We start from the raw sequence: 22,588 nt of genomic DNA, 5'->3' as shown, positions 1-22,588 counted from the left end.
AGAAATAAGGAGCATTTGAATAGTTTGATAGGTTTGAAAAAAACAAAACAGGTGTATCTGTCCATCTACCCATTAGGGTTGTTGGGGGACACTGAAGCCTGTTGCAGCAGTCACAGGCTAAGAACTGAGGTGCACTCTGAACTGGTCGCCAGTCCAAGGCTAATGCAGAGACAGACTACTATTTATGCACTTGCATTTACACCTATGGCAAGTTTAACCAATTAACCTAATGTATTTGGACAGTGGGAAGACAGAGACAGAGTACCTGGAGAGAACCTACATGGGCACAGGGAAGACGTGCCAATTCCACACTGGTCCCAGTTTTCAAAAAAATTTCTGTCAATAATTCATTATTTTTACAATTATTATCATTATTATTATTAGTAGTAGTAGTAGTAGTAGTAGTAGTAGTAGCAATCATTGTTATCTGACCAGATTGTTTTGGCAGCATGATTTTAACACAGCACTGGTATAGAGTAGCAAAAAAAAAGCAAAATAGACAATTAAGTGCCTTGAAGCAAGTGTTGTTGTGATTTGGTGCCATATAAATATAAAATTGAGGTGGGCTAGGCACATGGTCATGTGATTCAAAGCCAGTCATTGTTCTTAGAAATGTAGAGTGTTCAGTTTCCCATGAAGAAGGCTATGTATGTATATATATATATATATATATATATATATATATATATATATATATATATATATATATATATATATATATATATATATATATATATATATATATATATATATATATATATATATATGCTCTTACTCTTGCAGTGGTATTTTGCATGTACTATAGTTTATGAGGCTGTTTCACAATATCAGCTTTTTTCAGTCTTGATTAGGTCAGCGTTTACATTGTCTTTCTGTCGTTCCTATACTGAACATGGGAAATAATTTAGATTATCAGCACAAAAACAGTTCAGTGATGCTTTACTAAGCTACTCTCCTACCTTACTTTGTCCTTGTCTGGTGTAATAAACAGTGATAGTGGCTTAGTGTGTCTTAAATGGTATTTTGTCGGTAGTGCAGCAGGGAGAAAATGAATTTCAGCGAGCGTACTGTAGATGTGCATAAGCAGGATGACAAAGAAATGAGCCTGCAAAGAGAGCCTGTAAATGTCTAACAGAAGGTGCTGTGCAGGGGTAATTTATGAAGTGTTGTCTCGGTGTAGACAGCCCTGCAGATTTTAGAAATACATGTGACTAGTGGAAATTGCAAGTGGTGATCTCTTCTGTTATTTTTTTTTTCTCTCCACGACTTTAAAGGTTCACACGGTTCACGGGAAGATGGAGAATGTTTCTGTAACAGATGGATTAATTAAAGTTCAACCGTGTACCTTTTAGGGAGAAAGGACAATAAAGGACACCCTGTCCGGGGACAGGAATGTCACAGCAGCGTATAGCTCCACTGGGAATAAATCTGAAACCATTACAGAGGTGACTGAATCTCTGGGGAATTCTCTGCGGTCGTGGGGCATTTTATGTTTTATGGTGGTTATGAGCTTTAAAAAAACAAAAATAACTAAAACAAAACCAAATTAAAGTAGCAAATAAAGAATTTGGTGTTGAAAACCAATATGTGATTTTTAGTTTAAAACACAGTATTGTGTCACAGACACAAACATCAGATGCCGTCAATGCAATTTCTTATTTAACACATTTAATTGATATTATTAGTTTAAGGCTTTTAACCTTGTTCCCTATGACAGTGTCAGAATGCACCATCTGTGAGACACCTGTTTTAAAGGTGTGTCAAAGGCGGGCCGCTAACAGTGAAAAAAATAGTCTAACACTGATGTGCATTCGATTATTTACTGTCTCACAATAAAGGGAAAATTGTTCCAGTCTGTTAATAGAACAGCATTTCTCACATTTATGCTATAATTATATGCAGAACAAAATGTGCTAGTTGGATAATAATAATAATTTAAATATTTTTCATGTGCTCCTACTCTACATTGGAGTTGTCTTGGAGCAGGAACATAGGTCAGCTATAGAGTTGCTGCTGCTGCTTGATGCTACCATTAACAGTTCTGAGGTGGTACGTATTATTTATCATTACACTGAAACAACATGAAGACATATTTTTAACAACAAAAAAAAGGATCCACAATTTGACTAAGAAATGAAATGCGTCACATTCTTCACCTAATTTCTCACAATGCTTTACAGATTACATGATACAATGTTTCTTAGTCATTTTGTTATTAAGTTACCAGAATTTGTCGGAAGTTTAAACAGCTAAAAATATAAGAGATAAAGTCTAATTTTTCAAATTTGTGTTCAAATTTGCAACAAGTGTTGCTTCTGTGAATGAAAAGAAAACCCCAAATCAATTCTGTTTTGTATTTATAGTTTCAACGGTGTTCCATAGACTTTGTACATGTACCAAAACACTGTAAGAGTGTAAAACTTTCTATATTTATTGGAGACTTCAGGCTGCAGGACAGTGGCGGTCCTAGCCTGTTTGGCGCCCTGGGCGAACACCCCCTCTGGCGCCCCCCCCCCCCCACACACACACACACACCCCACACCCCACACACACACACACATGAAGAGAGACAGAATATGCATAGTATGGAAACGGCTACTAAACAGACATAAGTCATACAATGAGAACAGGACAAATCAACAATTGACACTGACTAATTAATGTTATATTATTGTATATATTGTTTGGAGTTTAGTCTGTTACTGTTACTATTTTTACCATTTCTTCTTGTAGGAACTGTAACCCACATAATTCCCTTAGGGATTAAGAAAGTATTCTGATTCTTAATGTTTTAGGATACATGACCTGCCATTATCCAATGACACATCTGCTTACCTGTGTCTTTTGCTCGTTTCTCCTTGTAGGAGCCATAATTAAATGTATTGAATTTTAATGATCACTGGGTTTTCATTTGTTTGGTTGCTATGGTGATGTGTAACGGGAGTCACGTGGGTGGTAGCGGTGACATTAAGAGGGCGTTGTCAGTCTGTCATTCACTGGTTTGATTTTGACAGAGAGGAGGGCTGGGTAGCCGTAGTTTTTGTTGACCGCAGCACAACGAGTTTCCCCTTGTTGCATTAGAGCCTGTGATGTTTTAAGAATTTGAATCGCGAGCCGATCACATTGCTCTGTAAACTTTTCAAGCACTTTAATAAACAAGCAAGCAATTCCACCTCTCGCTACACTCCTTTTCTCTCGTTTTTTTAAACTTTAAAAACGGGTTGTGTGTGAGACTTTAAATCAACAAAATATAAAATATACATTTTTAATTGTTATTGATCCCTTTACCCCGAGTCCTGAAGTGTATATTTATTTTTTTACTCTTAAATATTTATTGTTCGTTTACTTGCACTGCTGTAACTGGAGCCTCGTCGTCTCGTCTCTCTATATACTGGACTGTATGTAGCGGAGAAGTTTACTTTGACTTCAGCAGCAAGCAGGCACACCGAGGGCTCTCGTGCTCACTTTTCGCGTATAGAAAATTTTGAAAAAACATCGGTGCAAGTTATGTCTCTGTCATAATGTCTGGTGTTTTCGTGTTAGTTGGTTTGTTTTTATTTTGTTTTATTTTGCGAGTTGGTTATTAGATGCTGCTCCAGCCACACAGAGAATCCCCGCCGCCCGCCCTCTCCTCCCTGTGCCGCAAGCAGCAGGCGCATCTCGCAAACGGAGGGCGCCCTTACTCCCAGCAAATGGGCGATAGAAAACCGATCGGTGCTGACATTCCCAATATGCGCTGGCATGATGTCGGGGCAGCATGAGTACGAGCAATCTTTTTTTTTTTTGCCGATGCCCGTGATGCCGCCCCCCACCACGATGCCGCCCCGGGCAACCGCCCGTGTCGCCCGTATCTAAAACCGCTACTGCTGCAGGATGTCACATTGCTTCCAAAGTCGATAACAATGCTGCGTTCTTGTTTTCTCCACAACATGTTTTTTTTTCTTGCATCCTACCACAAAGTCATTTTGACACAAGACTTTAATGGTTTCAAATAAAAGAGGATCACTGTAGAATTTTGCAGTTTAATGATCTCAACCATTAAAAAACATCAATGGCTTTCAGGACCACTTGTCGGCGCGAATCAGACTCTCTACCTGTGCGGCAGCTTGTGACAGCAACTGTAATTGCCGGATCCCGAGCTATAGGCGGTCCAGCCTGTGGCCGTGTCATCAAAGAACGGTCACCTGCCATATCTCTCTGCCATATGCAGCTCGGGTTTTGCTGATCTCATTTCCCATTGACCTCAAATGAGTCCCAGTTGCAGCTTGATCTTGTTTGTAATGGATAAGCGGTAAATGTAGCCATGAAACAGCACATCGGTTACAGCGAGAGTGGTGAGTAGAATGGACACCTAATTGACTCCATATAAAAGGCGGGACATGTAAGTAAGAGCAGCAGCTGCAGCGCTTTATATTCAGCTTGTAAGATGCTGTAGCGTAATGTAAGTGTAATTGATATGAGGCTATCCCGTGTGTCCTTTGAGATAATAGACTAAATGCTGCTCACATACGTGTGCGGCTCTTTACAGAGAGCACTCCCAACACTATTACTTTAAATTCTGAGAACACGACCACTGATTGATGCCCGCAGGACGTCGGATGCAACCTGCAGTTTGGCAGACGCAGATATTAAATGATATGTGGTAGCAGGTAGATCTATTAAGGTTAGCAGGCGACTGTGCAACACTCGGGACAATCTCTTAGTCTGTGTGCTACGACATGTCAAATGTTGGGGTGTTTTGCATATGGGCTGATGGCAGAGGCCATTGTAATTCAGTCTCAAAGTAATGCCTATTCAGCGCAAAACATAAGTGTGTTGTCAGAATCCCAGGATGGATGTTGGGGCATGTGCAAGTGAAATCTATCCTGATGAAGAGAGAATGCCCAGTGATTTATTACAGAGGAAACGCAGGAAAAAATGCTCAAGCTGGGCACTTTTTCCTTTTCCCTTCGCTTAGATTTTCTATTTGAATTAAATGAGGTGTGTATGTAGGCAGGCAGGGGGGCAAGGGTGGTGAGAGATAGCATGCAGGAGAAAGGACATACTTCATCTTCCCATTCAAAGTGTTGTTTTCAGCAACTTTGAAATGAAGGAGAAAAATGCTGATAGAATTGCACCAGAATGTATCGCAGTGGACTGCAAAGTACAAAAACCCTAGGTCAGGCGTTGGTGAGGCATCCTGCATGCAGGGCATTTTTCCTCTCTCTTTTTTTTTTAAATTCCTCTTAAGGTCCCCAGTGACTCACTTCTTGAACCTGCAGTGATTGATGGGAGGTGTGTCCTTGACAAGGCCATGACAGGGTGGCCAAGGGCAAGATACAGCTATCAAAGTGTTTCACATAGATAAACAAAGATTAAAAAAAGCCATTTACAGCATCTGGAGAGAGATGCTTTCATCCTTACTACTAGGAAACATGCTTAAAAGCCCATCTCATTACTGAACTCAAACAGCTGGCCACAAAAAAAAAAGGTTTCCACATAAAAATATTTTGTGCACAGTGTAGGGCTAGAGGAAAACGCAAGATGGAAGCGTGGCGTAACCTTTGTGAAACAGCATATCCACCTCTTAAAGCATCAATAACAACAATGCAATAAAATGCAAACTATTTATATTGAATTCAGCGACCATTTGGGAGTAGACCAGTGTTGTAGCTTTGAAAGTGAATTTTTTTGTGTTATAATTGTGTTATAATACAATCAGTTCTGCACCGAAGCATCGCAATTCAGTACCTGGAGTTTTTTTTACTGCCGTTATAACAGGTGCAGAACATAGGTTGGCATTGTCTTCCTGAAACAAGCAAAGTCACCCCTGAAGGAAATCTACTTCAGTATTTATGAGACCTTCACAGATATGCACGTTACACATGCCATGCACAGTAATGAACACCATGCCATTACAGATGCTGGCTTTTGACCGTGTGCTAATAACAACCTAGACAGAGAATTTCGCTGTTAGCCTGACAAATGTTTTTTCCAGAAATATTTTACTTCTTAGTTAGTCAGAGTACCCAACATGGTGGCACAGCTTGCATTTTCACTGTAAATAAGCTAGAGACTAACAGTGATAATAGAAAAAGATGATTCTCTAATTTTGTTTCATGTTGCATACACCATAATTGTGATCAGTGCTGGAATTGTTACTTTAGTTTCTTAAAAGTTACTTTATGCTACTTAATTTGTTATACTACTCATTACATTACTTTCTTATTACTCCGTAAAATGAGATGCACTGAAACATTATTACTAGTTTACAATATAAACCTTAGGCTCTAGTTCCATGCACCAACACAAATCCCTATTCTAATGAGGACATACACACACATACAATCTTTCTTTTAGTATTTAGGTATGGAGACAAAGGAAGGTTGAAAATAAGCCCAAAGAGACCTCAAACTGTTTGCCACACTGCTGCAAGCCTGACTGCACGTAACTGCTCCTGTTACCTGCTGAAGATCAGTCTGTGTTCTTTGCATTGTGTTAGCATCCTATATGTGCAGATGCTTCCAAATACAGAGCCAAAGTGGTGTTGGCAGTACGATGCAGTTGTTTATGTCCTGAATGCGGACATTTAGCGGACTATCTCACTCTTGTCCTTTTGTGCAATAAATATAAAAGTAATGTCCATACCGCTCCACCATTTTCCTCCTCCCGGCACATGACCTGAAATCAGCTGACCGCAGCACAAGTGAGCAGGAATAAGAAACGTTTTGTTGGATGTTTTTGTTTCTTTCTATCCGCCCAGCATGAAGATAACTGAAGAAGTAATGCAAGTGATGACATAATTGTAGCTGTAATGTAATCACTGAATTTATTATATTACTGCGTTCCTGAAAAATATGATGTAATTACAGTAACGCGTTACTTTGCAACACTGATCGTGATAATACGTTCTCAGGTTGTCTGATACAGATAATTACCTTAACGCTGTTTTGTATGAACTGTTCTGGCATCTGTATGCATAGTGGTGATGTCAGTGGTGATGCTTTCATTTTCAACGTTTAATATTATTACAATTCAGGGCTCTCTTGTTAATTGTAAATAGAAACAGGAACTGACACTGTAGGTATACTTTACCAGGTCTTGTTAAGTCTACAATTTAGAAACAACTTGAACAGGTTTTCTTATGTCAAGATCTGAACTGTAGTTGTGTTTTTAGTTTTTGATTTTCTGTGTGAACACAAATAAATGGAACACATTTGGACAGATGTATCCATCCTCCTGCACGGTCACATGTCTCTGCAGTTCAAGTGTACAGTAGATGTATGTGTCAACTGGCTGATGAGTTAAACCTACTGAAGTTTTCCTCTAGTGGCACAACACAACTTCTCTATATCTCTTCCTGCCCTTCTTTCTTCCTCGGAGTCTTTGAACACACAGCAGCACTCGCTGTCACTCTTCCTTTTGATTCCACTTTTTTCATTTGATCTAACACGACTTTAGTTTGTCTTCCTTCTTTACATTTATGCAGCTTGTTTTTGTTTTTTGTATACTATTTTTCTTCCCCTTGTTTTTGACTTTGTCATTTAGAGTCTGTTATCCAGCTCTGTGGACTCTTGTTTGTCGTGTTGCGGGGCTTTTTTTCCCCCCTCACTTTTGTTTGAGGTGAGATGTTTTTCTAAGTTTCTTTTTTTATCTCACCTGCGCAATGTGACTTTCTCTGTTCCTTTGGTCTAGCAGCATTTCATGTGCAAATAAATGAACTCTAAACTCTAGATGGCAATTCAGCTAAAGTGAAGAGTCCTAAGTAGTGAGATTCCTGCACACATGCCTCACACACATCCTCACTAATGTCTTGTACTGTTCACCTTTTGATGACCTTGGTTGTCTTCACTCCTGATGGGTTTTTTTGTTTGTTTTTTTGGTACATTGTAATTTAGTGACTTGGAGAGAACAGCAGAAAGAATATGAGGTACACTAAGAGTTGCTTTATTAATAAAGAACTAATTCATGTATCGTACTCTCTTGAGACATATTAGTCGTGACTGGTGAGGAGGATCTACACATAATTACCACAGGTTAATGTAATTACACAGACATTTAAAGCAGGACTTACCAATGCGTGTGTGATGATGCTGATGCAATTGGATATCATGGCATCAGTTAAAAGAGACAAAAACAGATGCCCTTTTGTAAAGAAAACATCTTGTATTTAGCAGCACACATATCTTATGACTTTATTCAAGCCAATTTTTCAAAATGTTCAGTTCACGATCAGAAGGGAACATGAAAATAATGGCATTGATTAAAACTGTCAATGTGCGACTGAATAAATTAGGCCTACGAGTAAATAAATAATAAGCTGGACCACAGAGAACTGTTGAATGAATTATACCCTTTTTTAGCCAATAGTTTGCTAACAGCTTCAGGGGAAAATCCTGCAATGGACACACTTTGTCCTCAAGTACCCAACATTAGCATATTTCCTTTGTATCACAGAAAACAAACCTTCCACAGTCTGCACGTTGTTCCTTTTTTGAATTTCTTCAAAACAGATTGGTGACTTACCCTTTCTCTGTGCGTACAACAATCTCAGAACCAGCTCTGTTCATCTTTGGAGAGCACGAAGCGTGATTTTGAGATATTTGAAATTTCATCTTGAATAAATACGCTTTATTTTCATTTGGCTGTGTTCAGTAGATACACTGTAGGTTAAATCTGTTTAAACTAAGCATTTGGTTGATTGAGTTACCCTCGTGATTAACCGTTTTCACCGTATCAGTCTGCTTTTTTAGTGTCTCTAAACAACTGCACTTGCTTCTAAAAAAAGAAGTCAAACCTTTCAATTCAGTCTTCATCCCCTCAGACTACTTTAATAATGTTCCTTGTGGGATTATAATGTAGGAGTTGGAAATTTCATTTGTAATATGTGCAGTGTTTCGTAAGTAGGAAGCGTCTTCCGTTTCCAGCTTTTTAGTGCAGTATCTAAGTAGGTTTCATATATCAGGCCTGAGTTTTGTGACAGGATAGGACGATAAGATGAGGCCACCTTTACTTATCCTCTGTCTCTCTGACTTCCTGTGATGTACTGCCTCTGCTCTCCTGTTTCACCTCATCATTTTCTTTTGTCTACTCTTCTGTCCTTTTTCAGGCCCCTTTGGTTTAATGATTTCGCTTTATTTACTGGCTATCACTGCGTAGTCTGGGTTCTTCTGTTGTGGCGGCGCTTGCAGTTTTGCACTTGGTTTCCTTGGACAGTGCAGAATGCAGCATTGGTATCAAATAACTTATTTTGTCTGTGTATTAATAGGACAGAAGAACGGGTTGCAATCATGGGATACACACAAGACCCAAATATTAAACAAACTTGACATTATATTAATTTTACTGATTTTGAAATGCTAAAAATTAAAAATAGATATGGAAAATAACCTGATTAAATGCCCAGTACTTGATGTATTTGACCCTATCGATGAGACCTCAGGGAAAACATTAAGCTGTGCTGGGTTCTGAAAGAGTGATCCAGTTTCCTTCCACAGTCCTGATACATGCACAGCAGCTGGAAACTCTAAATTGCCCGTAGGTGTGAATGTGTTCATCCATCTACGTGTGTTAGCCCTGCAAGAGACTTGTGTCCTGCCCACTGCATGCTGGGAAACAGACTCCGGGTCTTTGCTAACCTGAAGCTTGTAGAAAACAGAAGAATATTAATTAGCTCAAGAAATGGGGTGTGGAGATGGTAATAAAATAATAATAATTAAAAGTGATAAAAACCTAGCGTACTGCACAGACCTAAACTGGCTGCACACGTTACGGCTGAAACTGCAGTTTATCTTTTTTTTTTAGACGTTGATCTAAAAATGTCAAAAGATGACTTCTTCACTTATAGAGCTTTGTGAGGATATTTAAGGTCTTGAGGGTTTAGGGTGAATACATTCAGTCAGCAGCTACAGTAGCTCCCTGTGGTGACCTAAATAACTTCATTCATAAAGACACTGATACATGCGGGAAAACATGAAGGTACAGAACTGCCTCCCTCTCAATGTATGCGTTTCCTAAAGCAAACATCACCACCTTGTTCCAGTTTTAGCCGTATATTATTCACATGCGCTCGTGATGATTACTTGATCTGATGCATTTGTTTCTTTCCAAGCTGACCCTGCTTTTAGTAGCCACAAAATTACAGTAACTCTAATGTATATGATGTGTTCATTTGGAGTACATAAAGGTCTTACAGTATAATAAAAAAAGACACATTGCTCCTTCCTCAGTGTTCGGGATGAATGTAACATGAAAGCCGGTGCACTAGCGGAATAGACCTGCTGTATAATTAGGCTGCTGAAATATTGGATTTTAAGATGTCGTGTTGTTTTGTAATCTTCTGCTGATGTATATCAGAGACACCCTTTGGCTTCTTGAGCAAAGGTAGCATTTTTATTATTTATTGCACTTTCCGCTGTTGTTTTCGGGTGATCTCTGTCATGAAGCAGCTAACTGAGGCCGCTGTAGTGAGAGCATTTTGTAGGGCACATTGTTGTGTTGTCTTGAAAAAAGGTTTCCATTGAATAAAACCAAAACATAAAGAGAAAAAAACAAATGAAAAAACAAAAACAAATACAGATTCAGCTGGATAAATCATCATGCTTCTCTTGCAACACTGAAGGGAAAATGCTGCACAGTTGCTATGGAACCCTCTGTTGCTAGGCAATGGGTTTATTATCAGAGGGGTTTTTTTATATAAGAGGCGGTGTTTTCTTTGCCATCTCGCAAATTTGTTTTCAGAAGGCTTTTTTCGACTGACAGGTTATGAGGAATAATGCTTTCTTTAATTAAGATCCAAGTTATTCCGTTTTATTTATTTTTCATGTAGAAGATCAAATGCAAATGTCCAAACACAATATAAATTATGAAGTATTTCATCAGAAACCATTGCTGCAAGAGAATGTCAAACATTTATGCAATATTAAACCACATATTTAGCTGTTAGCTTTCTTAAGGAGGATTCTATATAGAGTTCACCTTATGCTGGTCCTGTGTCGAGTGTGCTATTGATCGTCTCTTTCTTTCTTTCTTTGTAATTTATCTGGCTTAATTTATGAAAACATCCAAATTATAAGCGCAAATATGGAGGGAATATTATCATGATGCCCTCTTGTGGCTGCAGCCAGACATCAGACTGATTAAAGTTTACATTAATTGACATGTTTTTAATTTATAAGAAAATATAATGGTAGTAAAGGCCAAATTTAGGGAAGCCTGACTCTCTTTTTCTTTCCTGCCTCACCTGTCACGCTCTTACATGTACTATGCATAGAAACTGACATGAATCAAAGTAGCACTATTTTGAGTTCTGATTATGATAAAAATCTGTAATAACATCTGCAACTGTACTTTGTGGCTGATTATCTACATTATGCTAACACATTAAAGGAAATGCACATATTGCACATATATGTGTTAAACAGATAATAAAAGTAGTAATTCTATGTTTGAAGCATAGCATACAAGGGGAGCTTTTGATGTTATTAACACTTCGTAATGGAGGCAGCTCGTGGTTTTTGCTTGTCATTAAATAACCAGCTCAATACCATTTGAGGGACCATATTTAGTCTATAGTGACCAAAAAACTCCAAACAAAGGCATTTTTTAAACCTGCTTTATTTTCTTTATAATAAATAATGACTTTTCAGATATTAGTCAGGTTAGGATTATCAGCTCAGATAAGAAAAAACATGATTAGCTGTTAAAAGATTAGTTACAAAGACATGTGTGCCCTGCCCTCAGTTGAAATCAGGATATGCCACTCCCCAGCAATGAACATACTTTGTTTTGATTTGAACTGCCATTACCATGGAAAACATTAAGTGGGGCAGCTTCACTGCCCCCTTCATCAGTTGAGCTTGTTTGCCCTGAGGCAAAATAAGGCTGTTAGACTGCAAGATAAATGTGGCAACACATTGTTGGACTTCAGAGGACAGCATACATAATAGATGAAAAGCAAAGGAGGGGACGCAAGGGCTCAAAAAGAAAAACAATTGTCATCAAGGAACGAAATCAGATTGGCTTATTTTCTGTTTTTGAACCATTTAGGAAATCTACCGGACACCACTCCATGCTAATGAGCCATGACAATAATGACTTAAGCTACTGGCAAGAAAAGAAATACATTTATACTTTATACTACTTTCGTTTAAAGTAGTAGTTATCAAAATGTGAGATGGGACCCACTGTTGGGGTCCCATCACAGTCACTGCAGGAGCAGGGGGGAAAATATGGAGTGAATGAGATCACTGACTGATTTGTATTTTAAAAAACAAAGATGAGTTTACTGATCCTTTGCCTTTTATTGACCTTTATTTTAATAAAATTCAACCTGATGAAAATTGTGCAAGTTTCTCTTTGGTGCTTTTCAGTATATGTGACCAGCATAAGCTTCTCCATCATTTAAGATAGCACAGCTGGTCTTTTCATCCATTATTTTAACTAAATAGTCAGCGTCCTTCTGGGAAAAAAAGGCAAAAAAACATATGGAGGTCAGCCTGTAGTTTGAGAGTTCCTTTCAAACCTGATGTCATGACTGAGGAGTTTGACTGAAATCCAAGGACAGGACGCTACTTGACCAAACAATAATGATTTGTCGATCATGTCATCATTGCCACAATCTAAAGTATATTTATTGTCTGTTTCAATCTAAAAGGCAGCATAATTTACAAAATTACCATTCGATACATTAACTACAACTTAAAACTAGCAAACGAGATCAGAAATCCTTCAGGATAAAGTTTCCTGGGGGTCACACATGAAGGTGGAATTACAGTTCTTTCTCATAGACTGCCTCCTGCTGGCCGCTAGAAAGAATGTAGGTTTAAAGCACATTTGTATCAGATTCACTTTTCAGGCCCAGAGGCAGTTGCCATCTTTTATTTACATGCTATAGGTGTTATGGAGACTTGAGTCTAATCACCTCTGCTGACACTGTGAAAGCTTGGGGAAATATTATACATCACATCTGAATGTCCACCTAAAAAAAACCCACACTAAATTGTGTTGTGATGTTGTGATGTTAGCATACAAATTCACCCAAATCAAATGAAGAGCAAATAAGAGCAAATAAAATAAGAAAAACATAGTATTATATTTATAATCATGATGCCCTGCTTAGGAGAACCCAAAAGAAGAAGTATATTTAAACATATTTACTAGACTGAGTACTGCTACCTCCACCTGTTACTGATAAACACTTACATTTAAAATGATTTGATACATTAATGTGATTAATTGTTGATTCTTTACCACCAACAACTGCTCGCCTTCTTTACAGTCGACCCATGTAGCACACACGCACAGGAAAATATTCATGCTGTTAGAGCATGTGGTCATTACACTGCCATGCGAGTGGACATCAAAAACCCCACAGGGTGACTTTAATTTAGTAAAATTTCAGTAAATCTGTTCTGTTCCCCGAGTGATGTCCCTGTGCCCAGTTTGACAAGGAACCACATGAGGAGAAACCAGTAGGCGACTAAAGATCAACTCATATTGTTTCTGCCTCTGTTCCATTTTAATGCACCACATCTATGTCCAGACCATCATCAGACATGTGCTACAAGCTGTTCCTACTGCGATGCTGGCCAGCAACCCGTCAGCAAACCGGAGCAGGCTGACACATTCAGAGGCTTCTTGAAAAACTTACTGTTACACGCTAGTTCGCTAATTGTTCGCACACAATATGGCTTGCCTTGGGACATTATGATCTCTTCCTCTTATTCACACCATTCTTTTTTACAGATCCCAACTTTTGTTATCAAAAAGACAGACTAAGAGATGCTTGGAAACATTTGCAGTGGAGAACAAGAAAGTGTGTGGTGGCTACTGTTGGTTTTTTTTTTTTTTTTTTTGAAAATCTACGTCTAATGGTGTTTGTTTTCATTCCAACTTGTGAAGTGCAAGTGCAGGCAACAGTTTTTATTTCAAGAAAGCTGTGGTGGTGAAGTGAGTGACTCTGTTCCTCTAAAGCAGGGTCAACATATGCAGAGGGAGACAGAGAGGGAGGGTGGGGGAGAGAGAGAGGTGAGATTTGGTGCTTTCTGTTTTCATCTAGCGAACGAATGTACTTTGGCATGTCTGGGGAAAACAGTTACTGGTTGCTTTCACAAAGTGTGATGGAAAATGGCCCTATACCCCCTTCCATCATCCATTTTTTTAAGGAAAAGGTGGGTCGGGGAAGATGACAGAGCTTTAGGGTATTTAGAGTAGTGGGACGAGTCAAAGAAGAAGAATTTGCAGAGTATAGGAGAGAACGTGTGCGGGTCTTTCAGTCAGATCCCCAGAATAGTAGCAGATTAATTCATGTTATCACATTTTATCATAGAACATCATAGAATGTTTGTATTGTTGCTGTTTTTTTGATCGTCTGATTCTGTTGTGTTTTACAGCAGACATCTGATATGCCTTTTAATTCTCTAAAGCCATAGATTGTTGCAGTGAGGCTTCGGGGGTTATTTCATGACCCTCAAGATTGCACCGATCAGGCATAACATTATGAGCACTGACAGGTGAGGTGAATAACACTGATTATCTCTTCATCGTGACACCTGTTAGTGGGTGGGATATATTAGGGAGCAAGTGAACATTTTGTCCTCAAAGTTCATGTGTTAGAAGCAGGAAAAATGGGCTAGAGTAAGGTTTTGATAGGTAGACGACTGGGTCAGAGCATCTCCAAAACTGCAGCTCTTGTGAGATGTTTCTGGTCTGCAGTGGTCAGTATCTATCAAAAGTGATAATGCTCTGCTGGAAAACCTTGGTGTCCTGCCATCTTTGTGGATGTTACTTTGACACGTACCACCTACCTAAGCATTGCTGCAGACCATGTGCACCCTTTCATGGAAACAGTACTGACTGATGGCCGCGGCCTCTGTCAGCAGGATAATCCAGAAAGGGTTCAGGAATGGTTTGAGGAGCAAAACAACGAGTTTAAGGTGTTGACTTTGCCTCCAAATTCCCCAGATCTCAATCCAATTGAGTCCAATCCAATCCAATCTTTAGGATGTGTTGCACAAACAAGTCTGATCCATGAAGGCTCCACCTCTCAACTTACAGGACTTGAAGGGTCTGTTGCTAACATCTTGGTATCAGATACTACTTTACACCTACTGGGGTCCAGTACAGGGGTCTATGGATCAGGGCTGTTTTATCAGCAAAAGGGAGACCAACACAATATGAGGCAGGTGGTCATAATGTTATGCCTGATGTATATCAGAGGAAAATGGTAACACAGTTCTAATCCCATTAGCTAATTTGCCAATCCAGCTATTATGACCATATGTGCTAATATTTCATACATGACAAAGCTGCCACAGGTTTTGTTTTTAAATTTAACAATGTTTTACCCATACATGTGTGTCAGTACCGTTACAGCTATAGGTTGCAGATGATAGTTTGAGCAGAATGATGCACTGAAATGTGTAAAATAAGTGTGGTTAAGGAGGAATGAGGTGCAAAATGATTTAGTGGTTATGATCTTGATGTAAACAAAGACTCAACATTTCGAGCTGGGTCAGTTCCTTGCAGAATGCCCTGCAAGAGGCTGTCTGAACCTTCCCAAGCATGCAAACTATCACTTGTTAAACCATTTGTTTTAGCCACATTCAACAACCGTCTTGGCTTCCTGGTCACATCAGTGAGCACTCTGTTCTGAATTGCTTGGAGAGCTCGGACCCTGTTGTATTTTTTTTAAAGTTGTTCCAGAGTGCTGGAGTACAATTAAATGTTCTAATGCGGTACACAATTAAATATTTAATAAAGGAAGTGGATGTTGCACCAGTATGAAAAGAGAAACACAGACAATCTGTCAGTGCCAATTGCAGTGTTATTTAGTATAATTGATGAAGTTTGTCAACACAAACAGTTTAAATAAGTCGATTAGTCATCAAAGCTAATTCTAGCAGAAATGCTTATTTCATTCACCTTTCTGCTGAAACAAAATGTTCTTAGTCATACGTGATTATGTTGGTCAGAGTTGGTCATGAATTAGACTGCACAGTTTGTTCCGTGCTCTAAGCTACTGAGGCAACACATAAAGTTTATGGGTCGATGTTTGTATCACAGAAACACACACTATAGTTATTGAGAGCAGACTGACAGCCTAGATTGAACTCTATTTTTAGCCATAATCAGAAGCATAGTCATATGGACTATTTATGCATCTAGACTCTGTATGGTGAGATTATTTGGGCAGATCTGGGTTATGTTAGTAATTTTTATACACTTAAAATCCTTATGGCCTCTGAACTGTGCAAGTTTCCAACCTTTAACATCACCACAGCTCTCGTCATCTAAAGCAGCTGTCAACTTTTTTTTTCTTATTAATATATTTTTTTAATATATTTTTTTTTATTTCAGAGTGTTATATTTTTAGAGGATCCAGAGGTGAAGTCTTAGATCTGTTTTGGGCAAAGAGACTAAAATCTGTGTATGTGAACTTGTGCAGTATAACCATCAGCTGTATGTCACTCTGTGAGTCACAGTAGGCTATAACAATATACATATTCATAAAATGTGCTAATTATTGTGTTATTACAAAAAAGTAATTATTGGTGGTGCTTCCTGATTGATGTTTCTGTTCCAATTAAACTCCAAAAGTATTTTTCTTCACTTTCAGTAACTATTACCAGCAGCTAATGCTGTGGAATCTCACTGTGCAGTTAAAACTGTGCAGGAAATGATGGCCTAGTAAACTTTTATTTAAAAAAGAGAAAACTAGAAGAAACAATCAGCATAACAAATCAGTCATTGCTTATGATAAAAAAAAGTTATCATGTTGTCTTTATTCCTTTCTATTTTCTAAGTAATGTGTGCCACCAGTCCCTGAAAAAGGATATACTGTAGATGCAGTATATCCATGCATATGATATACAGTAGTATATCATATGCAGTTCACACAGCAGCAGTGCACTAATAACGTAGCTATCGCATTGATTCATTTTAGTAAAAAGCTATAAGTCTGATGTCTTTCGGGTATGTATGATGATATATTAGATTGTACACACTGCAGCAGAGTTGCTGTTTTTCCTTCTCGTAGTTATGATTCCTATGCAAATGCCACTTCCACTATAAAACTGTGGCACATCATCTGAATTTCCTGATTCAGCTTTGCCACATGAACCAATCGCTGATCTGCTATTGCTGTTTCTGTTTTCCGTGTCAGCAAATTATATTTTGTGGCTCCATCAACCAAAATAAAGGTGATTTAGATTGAAGAACAGGGAATGGGAAGGCTGTATTTTGCACCAATAAAACACTGAGAACTAGGGGTAACAGATATGTTCACTCGTTAAGGCCAATGCAAGGCATTAAGAAAAGAACAAACAAGCGCTTATTGCAGTTATGTATCTACATTTTTAGTGTTACAGTGTGCCTTCCTGTATTTGAGGCAATGTCTCATGCATATTCATGACTGTATACGGCACAGTCACATGGTGTCACTGGCTGTTGGTTACAGCGACTGTGGTTTTATGTGCACTGTGAATGCATACACCTCGTAAACCTAAAGTTGTGTGACCACTGAAGTGGGTATGTGGTTATTGCATTTGTAAGGGAGTCAGCATGCATATCTGTAACATGCACTGTAATCATGTAAATGAGGCGTAGTTCACTCCTTTCGTTCTTTTACATAAACTGCTAGTATAGAAACGTGTATGGATGGGAGCATTTTCTACGTGTGGTTTCAGAGGCTTCTGAAAGGGGCTCATCTTTACGCTGGGCTTTGCATCCACCCACTGGCAACTGCACATATTAAGCACTAACCTTTATATTTGTGCTCAGTGTGATTTTTTGCCTTTTTGGGGGTGGGGGTATTTGAGCTGTTGAACAAGGGCGCAGTGCATTTTCGGGAAAAATGGCTGTTTTCATATGCAAAAACATAACACAGTGTTGATTTTTGCATCAGTCAGTACACAAAATCTGATGTGGCTGGGTGCATGCTGCTGAATTTATCAAGCCGTTTACTGTTAGAGCTTCGCTTAAGAATATATGTGTTCAAGAAGAAAATAAAAAATAAAAAGCGCTTTGGTGACGCCAAGTTTTCCTTTCTCCTCAGGTCCTCCAGTCGTCGTAGGAATGAGCATCAACATAGCAAGTATAGACTCCATCTCAGAAGTAAACATGGTAAGTTCAGATCTCATTGTTTTAAGGAGGGCTTCACACTAGGAACTCTCAACCTTGTAAGCAGAGACTAGATTCATGCTAAGCCATGCAAATATTAAATATCAGATACCAAATTTCCCCAAAAATATATCTCAAACACTCGCTATGAAAAATATCTGAATATTCCTGTGTTGACTGTCACATCTATTTTTATTTATAGCCTGCAGCACATTTAAATAATAAAAGTTGATCCAAAGTGCTTTAGAGACAAGCACATTTAAATTCCAGGTGTTCAAAATAAGTTTTTTTGAAGACTTGAAAATACACGAAAAGCTTAAAGGTGTGTTTTGGTGTGTTCACTAATTACTGTGGTATCCGATCACAGTAATTTAGTGGTCAAATTGCAAATTAATGATCATTCTAATCAGTATTGGCAATATTATCCCTGCATTTACTTTGCATGGGATCAGCACCAAGTAAATAACTATCACACAGCACTTGCAAATACCAAGGCAAATACTTGCTTATGGAATCAGCAAAGGCAGGATTGCTCAAAGGCTTTCCAGCTACAAACACTACTAACTGTGTTTTGTACAGTTCGGTTGGGCTGAACGGCCACACAGACTGTGGATACGCGTGATGGTGGACAGCCGCTTCTGCTTGTTACTGAATGAGACACTGAGATTTGACTGCAGGTTCTTTTTTGTTTCCTTTTTTTCATCATTACTCCTCACACTAGTTTGCAGGTAATACACGATGTGTTCGTTTGCTCTGACAAAGACTGTCAGAGAGGCAGGCTGGAGAACTGGATAAGGCAATATGGCTGATGTCTGAGAAATGACGTCATCCTGTCTCTTAGCGTTCTTTTTCTTTCACTCAGCATGATATAGCCGCCCAGCTTTTTTTTGTGGCAGCTTTTTAAAAATTATGATTATTGTTATTATTTTCTGCTGTGTGGCTTTTTTTGCTTCTGGAGTGATGGAATAATTTTACAAAAATTCAAAGTTTATTTGTGATTTGACATACATCCAACAATCAGTCACTCAGATTGATTATTAAAAATTCATGGTCTTAATGAAACAAAAACATAAAATGTCAGTGTTTTCAGCCAGTCAATGTGTTTGCAGGTTTTCGAGTAGAAAATTTTATTGGGTTGTGTTTTTTAAAATGACGTTAGAGTGCCTTTCCTCGAATTTGCATCTGAAATTGCTGATTATTAATGAGAAATGTCACTGAAAGGGGTGATTGAGTTGTTTATCAGTAGTATGGTTTAGTTCTCATTACGAGCCCTGTGGCCATTCATTTGTACACGGGTGAGACGTTTTCTGAAAAAATGTTATGTCATTAATAATAAATCAGAAAGGAAGGATACCAGATCTCTTAATAGGCATCAAGCTCAAATGCAGAGTGTGGGTAAACTTGTTATTTAACTCTAATAATCTGAGATGCATTGAAAGCGTGTTTTTTTTTTTGCACTTTGTAGGTTTTACATTAAGCGCCTGTACTCGTGTTTTTCTCAGCACTATTAACAGCACAGCCCTTTGGCTACAGGGGATACATTAGCTGCAAGACGATATTTCTCCACTTCAGTGCATTTCCACCTCCTAATCCTTCTCCCTCACACTTTTCCTTAACACAATCAGAAACATTAGATGTTTTTTCCTGATCTGAGATTCGCTTAAGCATCTTCTAGTTTCTTCTGCACTTAACTTTTGAGCAGCAGTTAATCTAAAACAACCGTCTACTTTTACCCTTGAGTACAGTCGAGTACTTTTTTGTTTCTTTGTTTGTTTTTTGCCTGTGGTTTATGTTGGTTTTTCCTTTACTTCTTCCCAGGACTATACCATCACAATGTATTTCCAGCAGAGCTGGCGAGATAAACGGTTGGCCTATGGTGAGCTGAACCTAAACCTAACTCTGGACAACCGTGTAGCAGACCAGCTTTGGCTCCCTGACACCTACTTCCTTAACGACAAGAAGTCCTTTCTTCATGGTGTGACAGTAAAAAACCGTATGATCCGACTGCACCCTGATGGCACCGTCTTATATGGATTAAGGTAAGAGCAGTAAAAACGCTACGCACTACGTGGGTTGCTGGTTAATTTTAATGTTGCTTATCAGGCAAGCATCGGTGCTGTGGATACATTGTGCCACACTCTTCTGTCTTTCTTTTTCTCTGTTTACCGTCCAACTGTTGTTTTATTTGCCTTCACATTATAATAGCAATGCTGTGACACTAAGAGTGCAGTTAATTTTGGGGTTGATGACTACTGGTTGCTACGACCGTGTGAAATGAACTTTTAAATAGACCAGGTCTACAACAACCCTCAAACAGTCACTGTCTGCAGAGCAACTTTGGTATGTCAAGCTGGGAAAGCATGGCAATAGGACAGAGTCAGTGTACTATCAGTTTGCTATCATGTGCTATTGAATGGGGTCAAGAGTTAATAAAGTAATCCAGCACAAACCAATTCCTCCAAAAACAGTGACATAGGTGTTCCAGGACTTCAACCGAACTACAAAATGACACAGGTACTCACCAGCCGTGCTTTTGTACAGTAATATAACCAAACCACAACCAGCTGAGTTGACCCCCATGTTGGAAAGTGGCCTGTCACAGGCGTGCCCTTATCAGTGTATACTGGCTCAAACAGATAGCAATGCGTTTGTAAGTTAGTTAGTTATTTTATCTGCAGTCTGTCTGTGATTTACCGTTTAAGTCAGAATTGTTTGTCTCCCACCAGGCAACCTGTGCAGTCACCGTCCTGTCACCACAGCTACTTACAATTGGGCACCAAATCCCAAAAAATTCAATGCAATCAACATGCAACCACCAATCTTTTGCAAGGAGGTTGCTATCCTGTCTTTGCTGTAGTATGACTGAGCCATTTAATGTTAATACAGATGAGACTGCGTAATTATTATTTATCATTTTTATCATTACCAAAGTTTGTTACACAGCTGAACTTAGAGGTTCCACATGGCAGTTTGGCAGGTCAAGTGAAAATGAAGTGGACACTATGAAATGTCCCAGTGTGAGTGTGGCTATGTGCAGCTCCATTTTCCTCAGCAATTGATTAGAAATCTGTCCAGGATGTTTCTCTGCCCACAGCCTGGAAAGAAACTGGACCGAGTTCTTGTTGCCTTTTACATTTTACCTTTATACTAGAAGAAGTCTAAGCCTCAGAAAATATAATGTGAGTACAGAAAAACATTCGACGTGTGCCAGGAAAGGACCCGTCTCACTGTGACCATAAACAGCATTAGGTGTAAAATAAATAGCACAGCAGAATCATAAGTATTTCGATATTGCTAAACCTTTTGCAAACTGCTGAACATCCATATATAAAGCTCTTACGATAACCTGAACAACTGTTGCTGTGCTGCCGGTCATTTCCTTCATCAAGTGGTATATTTTACTAACCTTAAACCACATTTAAGCTGGAAAAACAAGATCACCTCTGCTAGCCTATATCATCCGGTCCTTTGGCAGGATGAAATATGACAGATTTATTTTTGGTAACAACAAACAGACTTTCAAGTTTTATTTTTAAAGTTAATGGTCTGCAAAGTTATAAGCTTGACCTGAAACAATCACAATGTTTTGGAAGCAGTGACGAATACATTAAAGCAAAGGTTCATTGACCCAGAAAGGCTAAAAAAAAGGTTTAAAATGCTCACCACCTCAATGTCCCAGATCACTGTGACGAACCAGACAATTCAGTCAACAGCAAATGTGCACAGAGGGACCCATCTAAAAATCCCCTGGGCACTGCTTAAAGTAAGGTTTATGGAACTCACAATGGATTGCTGCTTTTCTTAACACAAGTTATTAAAATAAAGTAGTGTGACAGAGGCAAAGAAGCTGGGAAGGCGTTTTGTTCGGCGAATAAAGGAAAATGTCAGCGACAGGGTTTACATCATATGAAATAATGAATTATTAATGCAATAATCAGCATTCAGAAATGCCAAATTACCAAACTGGTGCTGACACAAAAGGAGATGTGACTGCAAAAGTATTTCTTTTTCTTCTTATGACTCGTCACAGGACTATTATCACTTCAACAGAAATGCATCCTCACTGATGCAGAGGTGGCAAACAAATATCTGTGAGACGGTTTCATCTGGATCTACTGTGACAATTCCACACAGGCATGCCAAGCTAATTTTAGCTTCTGACCAGACAAGTACAATCTGTACTTGTGTTTCTGTTCTCCAAGTCTAGAATAGGATGAATATATTATTTTAACAAAACAAAAAAAAGAAGAGGGGCGTGTGTCTGAATAGGAAAGTCAGATCGTCTTCTCTCACACGACTATTGTTGCTGTTTGATGGAGAGCGTTATATATCCAACATTGTTTACATACATCCAGCTGATGATCACATTGGGAACGACTAGAGGGGGACTTGGAGAGTACATTCTTTATGAAGGCTAGTACATTATTTTGGTATTTTAAGGAAGGGAACTTGAAAAAAAGTATTTAAATTTGTTTCATGCTGGTGCTAA

General features: G+C 38.7%; 1 protein-coding gene across 1 annotated transcript in view; it reads left to right on the top strand.

The window, feature by feature from the left end:
• The window catches only part of gabrb4 (gamma-aminobutyric acid type A receptor subunit beta4), a 53,396-nt gene that overhangs the window by 14,705 nt on the left and 16,103 nt on the right, over nucleotides 1-22,588 (top strand). The window contains exons 3-4 of the mRNA XM_031751132.2: nucleotides 18,035-18,102; nucleotides 19,918-20,138. Of these exons, the coding sequence (XP_031606992.2) occupies nucleotides 18,035-18,102; nucleotides 19,918-20,138 (289 nt within the window). The remainder of the gene's footprint in view (nucleotides 1-18,034; nucleotides 18,103-19,917; nucleotides 20,139-22,588) is intronic.

The sequence above is a fragment of the Oreochromis aureus genome, linkage group 10 (assembly GCF_013358895.1).
Source record: "Oreochromis aureus strain Israel breed Guangdong linkage group 10, ZZ_aureus, whole genome shotgun sequence".
NCBI lineage: Eukaryota > Metazoa > Chordata > Actinopteri > Cichliformes > Cichlidae > Oreochromis > Oreochromis aureus.
Note: the sequence above shows the minus strand (reverse complement) of the source record. Positions and strands in the feature narration are given on the sequence as shown.